Below are 10749 nucleotides of genomic sequence, written 5' to 3'. Positions count from 1 at the left end.
AAAAGCAAAAGAAAAAAAATAGATTCGTCTCGCCGTTTAGCCTCCACTTATGTAATGGATTTTGTAAATAGTCTACGTTTAATACTCCTAATTAGTATCTAAACATTCGATGTGACGGGTGCTTAAAAATAAGCAAACCAACCAAACCAGACCTGACTCATATCTTAGCAATGTGTTCAAGTGCCAAGAATGGAACAAAAAGATGGCAATGTCTAGCTACGGGCAAAACAGCAGCGAAACCGCGGCCTTGGTATCGGAAACTAGTGTCTAGCAGTTACCTACATCGTCTTCCAAAGGTACAAAATATTAGCCCAATGTCAATGATACAGGTGTTCAGCCTCATAGAACCTCACGGAGCTCAGTACCCTAAGCTTGCAACTGCTTACAAAGCAAACGCATAGTTGGTCAAGATCCACCCTTCCTCTACAATCGATGAAAGAAAGATATCAACATGATCAACTCTGACAGGCACTTTTGTCCCTCGTGCTGTTTCCACAAGCTTCACTTGTACTGTGGTTGCAGCCAAGGTGTGACTTGAAGTGCTAGGAGGTGCTTCCTCATATCCCTGGACCACGCAGAACACAATGGTATCACCAATTTCGCACTTGCAAATTGAATCAAAGCATAGGAACCTTCGGTTGCCGCAAATGTACTTCCAAGAAAAATCTAACATGATAGGCAGACCCAGCCAATATGAAGTATCATCGTAAAACAGCTCAAAAGCAGCAAGACCTTCATCTGAGCAGGTGTATATGAAACCCTCTGCGAATATGCATCTTCCACTCAGAAAACAAAACCATGACCTGACAGAAAACCATTCCCATCTCTTCAAATCAAACAAGAAGAACTCATCTGTGTCAAAATCCGATATCATAAACGCATCGTTGATGAGGTCTACAAATCCAGAAATCTTGACCTTTTGTGACACATCAACAGACCTTGATGCTGTCTTCTGGCGCCTCCATTGGAGATTGTCCCGAAGGATATAGACATACTGCAAAGTATCACATAGAGCCACGACATACTGACCAGCTCGGAAAACTGCTGAAAAAAAGAGCTTGGATCGTTTGCTCTTACAGAGCCTGTAGGACTTCCTTTCGACGTCGACAACATAGTGATTGCACTCTGGACTCGATGGGATAACATAAAGCGTCGATCCGCGATGCACAAAATACCATGCTGAAAGGTCATCTATTTCAATATCTCCAAATCTAACTGTGTCTAGACGCAGTACTGCCTCCAGGGCCTCATCACCACATGTCAACTTTCCTCCTGAAGTAGATATTTGATACAAAAGGGAGCACTGATCCGCCTGACAGATAAAATAGAAATCTGATCTGGTGGCCATTTTGCAGAAGTCAAGGGCTACTACACCTGGAGCAGGCTCAGGCTTTCCATTTAGAAACTCCCTGCAGTTAAAAGTTGTAACTGTTCAGCATAAAAAATGACTCTCAGTTGCAGTTCAGTAACTAATTTATTCAAAGGGAAAGTTACAATAAGACCCTTGCACAACTATGTTTTATGAAGCAAACCACTATAACTTTGTTGATCTCAGTTGATCAGTTTTATTGTTCAACCTTACACAATCAAAACCTCAAGTTTGCTTTTGTTGACTTCAGCCCATCTCATACCTGATTGCCAAATTTAGTTCCCAAGCCTCAGATAATATCATGTATGCATATTCCAGACCAGAACTTCATGTCAACCATAAACATGTACTAGACAATTCCTGATTTATGTTACTCATTTATGGATGGTTAAGTGAGAAAGGCTACCGGAACAGCAGACTACAAACTTTTCCGAGATGACAACGGCGAACTTAATCGCAAAAGCTCTGAGGCATTTTAGTGATAAGAAACAAACACAATACATTCCACTACCATGTGTAGCTGCTCCCACCTTTAGTATGTCTGCTACTCATTTATCCACTTTGAGTCTGAAGTAATTTTCCCTACATACATATATCAAATTTTTCTATCACAAGTGCCCCCAATATCAATCATAGTTGTGGTGCCAGGTCCAATCCACATTTTTCTAAAGCAGTTTTTTGTATTTTATAGTGAAATGTAAATGTACCTAAATTATTAATGAGCAGGATTAGCTACACAAGTCAAGTAGAGGGCTGAAATCAACAAAATGAACTTGGAGCACTATCAAATGACTAAACAATAACCTATAATCGAACTGCTTGATAAGAACCAATTAGTGAAATTTAAAATAACAAATAAAGAGAAATTTGGTTACTAAAACGAAATCAAACCTGCAGCAAGTAAGCATTTCTGAGAATTTTTCAACTTGGGGGCAGTAGAACTGTCTTGTCTCTGAAAGATCCGAGGGATGAAACTTGGCTCCACGATCCTGACACTTCCTGTCACACCAGTAGGATATTTTTAGTTAACCAACAGTAGAGTGATCTCCAACGAACTTAAGACGCAACATAAGAGAAAACCTTGAAATTGTTGCAATGCTGAAATGCAGTAGTGTCCACTGAAGTAGTAATGCAACTAAGGTTAGCTAACGTGCTAAAACAGATGGATGTACAAACTGACAAAACAATGAATTAAGTATCAAGGAATTGATTTGAGCAAAGCAAATCGAGATTGCTTACTGCAAGAAACAGAAGGTGTCATAGCATGTGTCTCCAGATGCATTGCTCTTGAGCATGTCTATCTGGCGGCAGGTGGAGTGCAGGATGTCAACACCATTGGGAACGAAGCAGCCAAATTCATCAGTGACGCCTGTGACGCGGAATGTTGTGATCAGGGCATGCCGTGTGGCACACCCACACAGCTGGTGCATATTGATCCAAACAGCACACAACATACGGCCGCCTACGTGCTCCACGAAGCCATACCCTTCCTTGTCATAGGGCCAAATATTTCCGATCTCTATGGGAGCCGCAAGCAGCTTGTCCCACTTTGGAGTGTACTTGTATGCAAAGAGTTTGGTTCCCCGTATGAAGTAGATCATGTCATGGAGCTTGACATATACTGCTTTGCCAGTGATAGGAATATATTGACTTGTGCCATTAGTGTCAACACGGGACAAGTCGCCGCTGGTGCACTTGAATAAGAAGAAGCTGGAGTTACTGAATGATAATAGAATGTTTGTATGGAGAACCACATAGCCCTGGAGTAAGGTGCCACTGTACCCACGTTCCAACGAATGCTTGTAAGGGAACTCGACACTGTTGACTTCAGACCAACAGTCCCCAATCAGCTTGTAAACGATGAGGCTCCATGCCTCTCCATAGGAGCCTCTCTTTACCAATACGACCGGCACCCAGAGCTTGCCACACGCTGAGATAGCTTCCCATGATCCACGAGTGAACGGGAGCGGCGGCAGAGTAGACAGGCTCTTGTCTGCGGTGTTCAAAGAGAAGGCTTTGGGAGGAAAGACCTTCTCGTGGGCTTGTTGGCCGCTGGTGCTGCTCGATCCGGCTGCCGGGCGATGTTTGCAGATGATGTAAAGATGGCGGTCGGCCGGCGCTATCGCGGCCCTGGCGACGGGGAACATCGTGTGCCTGTCATCGATCGGGGACACACCGCAGAAGAGCTCGAGCAGGTCGTTGTTGTGGCCGATGACGCGGCCGGAGCCGGTGACCCGGAAGTAGTGTATGCGTAGACCGTGCGACGGATGGTCGGAGGAGGAGCAGCCAACGAGGACCGACCAAAGCGGGCTGCCCTCAGCAGTGGCAGACGCAAGGCCGGTGGGTAGGGGACGCTCTCTTCTTCTTCCTTGTCCACCACCCCCCAAAGCTGTCCTTCTTCTTCCCGTCCTCCCCCTTCGTCTTCCTTCATCCTCCTTCTCCTTCACCTCTTCTCCCCAAGGGAGATACAGCTGGTAGGGGGCGCCGGAGCCCTCCAAGCCCCGCCTTAACATCCGCCCCTTGTCGGCGTTGGCCGGCAAATACTCGCTACGGGGGCCAATGCGCGGGATCCCGAGCGAGCAGCGTCTGCGCCAACAGCAAAAGCACCGGAACAAATCGCACTTCCGCAGCTCGTCCTCCGACACACGCCTTAGATCAGCGGCGGTCGCCATGTCTCTTCTCCTTTTTTTACCAAATCGCTAGGGCTGCGGCGATGGCGGCGGCGGCGGCGTCGACGGCTTCAAGAGGAGGGGGAGTGGGGTGGGGTGGGGTGGGGTGGCCTCCCAAGTCTAATGTGGGCCGGATTTCTTGTGGCCCGTGTAGGCCTTCTCACGTCAGGTTCGCTCGTTGGATTTCTGATCATGTGGAAGGGAGAGAAGAAAAAACCTCCTCCGCTCTAGCGACGGAGGAAGACGAGATAGCCAGCATATTTTTTTTAAAAAAAATCCGAATTACTCCTGTAACCAAAGTCTCAATAACTCTCTGAAAGTCGGTTCAGTTTACTCTTAAAGTATACCATTTGGTTCAATTTACTCTTTAACATAATTTTTTTTTCATGCACAAGTGGAGTTTTAAGTTCAATTTGTGCATGATGATAGCAGACATCATAAGATATGTCACAAAAATATATCATGAATTTTTATCATTATTTTTATAGGGTAGGATATAATAAAATTATTCTTGAGATACAAAATTATATAAAAAATAATGATGAAAAATCCATAAAGTAGTTTTTAATATAGATAATGATGTCCACTACCCCGTGCAAAGTCTCAAATTAAAATTCAACTTGTGTATGGAGAGAAAAAAGATAAATTGCATTATGAGGTAAGTTGAACCAAATAGTATAATTTAGTGGGTAAATTGAACCAAAATATAGTTTAGGGTTATCTGGACTTTCACTATACTTGAAGGGAGTAATTTAGACTTTTCCATTTTTTTTAATCACATGGTATGCAAACGTTCTCAAATGCGCATGTGCACCCGCCCCTACAAACATACGTATGTAATTCTACCCCTATGAGCACTTCCGACGCAGATGCTCACAAACACGCACGCGCACTTACTCCTACAAACATACGCAGGCAACTCTACCCCTATGAACACCTCCGAAAGACTGAGTCGGCAAATCCTCGAGATTAACGAAGTCACCATTGGTACTGGCACGTCGCTGTCGACGGGCACGTCGTCTACCACTAAAAGAATAACGTCGGTTAAATCTTTGAATAAATTTTAAAAATGTGAGATCCCGTGCTAAGTTGAGAACTCGAATTCGAGTGAGCATGTTCCACCGTAAAGAACTTTCCTTGCTGAGTTACGTTTAGTTCGAGCTAAAGCCTAAGAGTAGTTTGTAAGTTGTGACGGGAGACTTCTCTCGTTGCAGCTGCTTGTCATTGGCCATCATGATGACCAGATGCTGTCATGGACTCACGGGGCACCTCTCTTGCACTGACGCTTGCCTTGGTTAGAGACATTATGATGGCCCTTGTTTACTTTGCGAATTTGGGAGGTGCCAAATTACTGTAGCAACACTGTAGCGTTTCGTTTATATTTGTGAATTATTGTCCAAATATTGACTAATTAGGCTCAAAAGATTCGTCTCGCAAAGTACAATAAAACTGTGCAATTAGTTTTTGATTTCATCTACATTTAGTACTCCATGCATGTACCGCAAGTTTGATGTGATGGGGAATCTTCTTTTTGCATAGTGCTAAAGTTGGGAGTTTTGTAGGAAGTGAACAAGGGTATGGCTTGTTTGGATGAGATTTGAGCCTGGCATTTTCAGGATCAGAACCAAACAACCTAGTGCACCTGAGGCAGCCGAGAGCTTCAATCTCCGCACGGGAGTATTTCTAACTAGATACAATGAAGACAGGGCAGTAAACGTGATAATACCTAAAAAACTTATGGACAGCAAATTAACTCAGCTACAAGGAGTGGTCTCGGATCATATCACAAGCTCGCTCAGAATTTGTTTGGATAGAAGAGGATTGGAAGTGAATGAAAATAATTGAGTCTAAAACGAACTAATTTCTTCTGCAATTTTCCCATTACACTTCAATCCACTAGTATTCAAATAGTATTCAAACAAGGCCTCAAGCATTGAAGGGTAGGGGTGTTGGTTAAATGCAACACATCAGAATCTCTTTCGTAAAAAAATGAAAATAAAAAGAAACAAATCAGAATCCATACTAACAAATACATGGAAATAATAAGGCAGATGTGAGGAAATACTCGTGTGGAAATCCAAAGCCATCATTAAAAGGGGAGGTTGCTGTTCAGAAAATTTAGGAAACATGAATACGACACCCCATTGTTCAAGTCAAGCTTAGTGAGCAAGTCATATGTTAGACAGCCCAGCAAGATATAGATACAGTTAAACAGCCCAGTCACTCAACGGCTACCTGTTAGGGAAATGTCATGCAGCATTCGGGTCTTTTTCCACTCATATCGTGTCATACGATGCTATAAAACTGTACATACTTGTAAAGGAAGCTAGAGCAATGGATCCGAAGAAAATTTCTGAGCTCAGGCAAGCTTAGCGTTCAAATTCTGGGAGCAGTGGGGGGACCGAAGGCAGTGATGAACCAGAGCGGTATTGGATCTGAAATCTGCAGTAGAAGAAATTGTCTGTAAGCATGAAATTGCATACGCTAAGCTAGTAACAAACATATACAAATACAATAGCAGAGAGTACAAATCCACTTTTCCGTTTTCTTTTCCTTTTACACAAGTGTCAACTACGAAATGATTCAATGCGTTATTAAATAGCAGACAATTCATCAAGAGTGGTAATGCTGGCAACATTAAACGGATCAAGCATATTACTATGTTTTACAGAAGTAGTTCAGAAGTTGATGCCTAGTGTTTGCAATGAGCATATAAACGTGGCAGTTAACCATCACAAGACATAAAAGCCCAAATACACGTCTCCGATGCAGTCACACGAGTCCCATGGTGGCACTATAAGCTTGCCAAAAATTGGGCACTACCGGGCCACGCTACTATTTGACCAGAGAGAATTAGTCAATGAAACACCATTCATTCAACCTATACCAAATAGTATTGGTTTGAGCACTATATGCATCTATTTAGAAAGTACACAAGAAGTTGACAGGCTATCCATCCTTTTTAGAAATGTGCAAAAGGCTGATCATGATAAACCATTCCATGGGAAATCATATCAAAGCCGATCCTGGGCTAGTCCATACATGGGGGCATAAACAAGACACTAGCATTACCACTATACGGATTTCCAATCTTGGCTGCTTGCCAAAGCATAAACCTTTGACAGTAACCCAGGCAACAGCTTCTTAAGTGGCCTATCCACCATGTCTGGTGAGATATTTGGTCTCTTCTTCTCCTGAATAATGTGAAATTCAACATTAGTGTCATTGAATACAATGTAAATTTGTACAAAACACATAAGTACAAAATATATAAATTATAATCATATGATGATTAAAAGTAAACAATACTTTTCACTAAGGTAACACATACTCAGACTTCAATAGATATACAATTAAAATATTTCTTATTATGACCCAAACATGTGGGAACACATCCTACAGTCATCCAGATTGATATTGCTGCCACTACAATGTACCATGAGCGCAAAAGCTGACAATGGCAAAACAAAACCACAGCCAGTATCAATTCCAGTGGATAAGTATGGTGTGAGCGACAAGTGTGGCAGCCCTTCAAATCAAGCTTAGTGAGCAAAACAGCAACGGTCTTGCTTTTGTGGCATTTTGCGCCTCATTGCACTTGTGCACAGGGCAAAATTTCTAGGAAATGGATCACCGGCGAGGATTCTTTTTGTTTAAAACTTCTGATAGGTGATCCCGTTAAGCATCTATTCACAAATCACAAGTTTCAACAGTAGGTCCAAATTTTCATAAGCCAATTGAACAATGTTAAGATAAAGAGGACACCAAGAACCTTAGTTATATCGATGAGTGAAATTATTCACTTCTATGTTACTGGCATTAACCTCAAAAACTGCATATAATCATTCAAATTTAGTCAGAAGTAAAGAAGAAACATACCTTCTTACTCTTTCTCAACTGCTCAAAATAATGTGAACAAGAATCACGGGCAAACTTGTGAGCCTGCAGTGTAGTGTTACGATACATGCAGATGTTGTTGTTTTCATTTTTCTCATCATAGGTCAAAATCTTCATCAGCGTAGTATCATTGGCTGAAACCAAGTTCGTCCAGTTAGCATGTGATGTGATTGCATCATAACGGTCCCTGTGCTCAGGTGAGAAGTGAACATCCCACAAAATAACATACAGAGCCATGCGGCGCTCAGGTGGCAGAAACAATGGATGGTTAAGAAGCACATCCAAACTGCACCATAAATAACCATTTTGTTAGCCAAAGAATAATCATTTTACGTAAGATTAAGGTACCAATTCTACCTTAGTATAGGATCTCTTAAACACTTGATGAATTCTACCACATCAATATCATTCCACTTTGTGTTCAGATGATTCTCAAGAAGATCAGCAACTTTGTTCCGGTTAGTCATTTTGCTATCAGTGATTGCCTTCTTTCGAATCGTAAAAGGTAGAACTTTCACGTGTGTGTCCATCATGGCATAGTTCTTTGGGTCATCTAACCCATCACTCACGAAGCCATTCACCCACAACACCTTACTAAAAGATACCACAGACCTAAACCAACAAAACCAAAGTAATATCAATTAATATATAACTACTAAAAAGGAAGCACATAAATATCAGATATCTGTTTTGCTATTTCATTCGATAATATCTAAACAGATACGGATATGAGAATCATCATATAGTTCCAGCATTCAATCAGGTTATCTGTACCATTTAAGCACCTAAGCAAAAAAATTTGTGATTATAAAAAACATAGGTAAAAAACAACCAACATTCAATCAAGTTATCTGCACCATTTACAGACCTGCACATTACCTGCAATAGAAGAATAACAATCAAAATTTTCCAGCACTCAGGCAAGTTATCTGCATCACTTACACAACTATGCATAAATTATGTGCATATAAAGGAATCATACCATATCATTCTTTTCGCCTCATCATGAAGGTAGCCATCAGACTGTACTTGGGTCTGTCTTGAAATCCAACTGCTGAAATCTTCAGTACATGGCATGCAGGAAACAACAGTCTTCCCAAGCATAGAATTATAGGCTGCAAAACAAGGCTTCAGCAAAGCATTATCCTCAAGAGGCAAGAGATGATGAACCAATTCTCGCATTCGCCTTTCATCTGCAGCAGCACGTATCCAGATGGATACTCTATTTCCACTTCCTTTGTCAAATGATGACTTGGGGTCTGTCATAGGGAAAATTTCACCCCTGTACCAAGTGTCATCTCTTCCTTTGTACTCAAATCGGTAGAAGTTGAACACAATCCCTGAATGTGGATCACCTATCTTCTCTAATGCAGTTTTAAAAGCCGCAGCAATCTTACTTTCATCCTACACAGCAAAAGAAGCATCGCTAAGCAAACAACATGCAAGGTTCGCTTTTTTCGTTCTTAAGAAGTCAGATGGTGGGATTTCTTGAAGCAGATAAGCAGAAAGATATACTCAAGAACAAAAGCACAACCCATATGGGAAGCATGTACCTGATTTAAGCACACGGTATGATCCCCCATACTTGTATCCACTGTACGTATGTCAGGTCAAAACAGGATACCTATACAGATAGTAGCTATGAAAATTAGAGGATATAGTGTAACTAAAGAACAAAGTAATATCGCACACAAATATTAATATGATAATTGTTTTTTTGTAACAAAGAAAAGGTTTTAAGAGTTAGATATGTCAAATTGCCAATCAAATACAGCATATAGTGGTATTACATACATAGGAATTAGTGAATAAGACAGAATTCCAATTCCAGGAGGCCCTGTGTTCTACAATTTCACTGATATGAAGCAACAAGAAACTGACACAAGCATACTTCATTGTTGCATGCAACATAGCAAAAGGCTAAAAGTGTTATTATCTAACTGTAACATGTCCCCTTGAATTCATTGCAAATATAATAATTTGAGAAAATTCCATAAGAGATTGAAAAGGGAACTCAAGAGTACAAACATTACATGCAAATGAAACAATAACTGACGGTTCCAGTAGATACAAAAATTTGACGTCTCGGAGTATATTATAAGAGTTAACTCTGCCACCATCTCTCGAACCAAAACTTTAGGCAAAACAAGTCATAAGAAAGGTGGAGAATGCCAAATAATCCAAGTATTGGGAGCAAAGTCGCTAGATTTACCTTTGCTAACACTGCTCTCTTCTCAAAGACAAAACTTACTGCAAGGCTGCAAGTTCAGCAAACCAAAAAAAATCACACGCAAATGAGAATCTTCACATGGAAGATGAAGCGAAACACCAGTTCACGATTGAAAGCAAGCCACGGAGCTTGCGTTGAAGCGGATCACTACTTACCCCTCGGTTGACTGGTTGAGGCTCAGATCGTTGTTCTCGTTGCCTCGCTTTGCTCTACTCTCGTCAGATGCAGACACCCCAAGGGCTGAAACATAGGGACCCAAGAGTTGTACTGGATTAGACCTAAACTAAAAAAAAATGAAGTAAAATAGAACATCAGCTGCATTTTAATATCATCTTGATGATAACTAAAAAAGAGCAAACGAATGGAAACACGATTTTTCACAGATCAAATCGTGCACTTTGTGTCTATAAAAACAGTTTAGACTAAAATGCAATTTTGTGAATCGCAAACACGAGACTAATAATAGCACTAGGCCAACAGCGATCACCTCAGGGTTTAATCGGTGGAGGTGAGAAGCCGGGGCCCGGGGGACATGAGTTGAAGAGACGACGAGGCAGCGGGGTGGGGGGGTGGGGGGGGGGGGG

The 10749-nt window shown here is 41.6% G+C and overlaps 2 protein-coding genes across 4 annotated transcripts; both read right to left on the bottom strand.

Annotated features, from left to right (window-relative positions):
• Window positions 1–129: 129 nt before the first annotated feature.
• On the bottom strand, window positions 130–4129 carry LOC101754660. The gene is made up of 3 exons (XM_004957110.3): window positions 2609–4129; window positions 2261–2368; window positions 130–1409 (listed from the first exon to the last, which is right to left on the bottom strand). Exons 1-3 carry the CDS (start codon window positions 4039–4041, stop codon window positions 383–385), a joined length of 2568 nt encoding a protein of 855 aa, XP_004957167.1. The 5' UTR covers window positions 4042–4129; the 3' UTR covers window positions 130–382.
• A 1966-nt stretch (window positions 4130–6095) lies between these two features.
• On the bottom strand, window positions 6096–10743 carry LOC101754006. 3 transcript variants are annotated; one of them, XM_004957109.4, is made up of 9 exons: window positions 10653–10743; window positions 10321–10448; window positions 10148–10193; window positions 9489–9559; window positions 8918–9339; window positions 8293–8547; window positions 7918–8221; window positions 7111–7232; window positions 6096–6480 (listed from the first exon to the last, which is right to left on the bottom strand). In XM_004957109.4, exons 4-8 carry the CDS (start codon window positions 9516–9518, stop codon window positions 7113–7115), a joined length of 1131 nt encoding a protein of 376 aa, XP_004957166.1. In that variant the 5' UTR covers window positions 9519–9559; window positions 10148–10193; window positions 10321–10448; window positions 10653–10743; the 3' UTR covers window positions 6096–6480; window positions 7111–7112. The 3 variants fall into 3 exon arrangements, with proteins under 3 accessions (XP_004957166.1, XP_022679774.1, XP_004957165.1); XM_022824039.1 differs by having other exon boundaries at window positions 10321–10443; XM_004957108.3 differs by having other exon boundaries at window positions 10321–10405.
• Window positions 10744–10749: the final 6 nt, after the last annotated feature.

This window comes from Setaria italica, chromosome II (assembly GCF_000263155.2).
Source record: "Setaria italica strain Yugu1 chromosome II, Setaria_italica_v2.0, whole genome shotgun sequence".
NCBI lineage: Eukaryota > Viridiplantae > Streptophyta > Magnoliopsida > Poales > Poaceae > Setaria > Setaria italica.
Note: the sequence above shows the minus strand (reverse complement) of the source record. Positions and strands in the feature narration are given on the sequence as shown.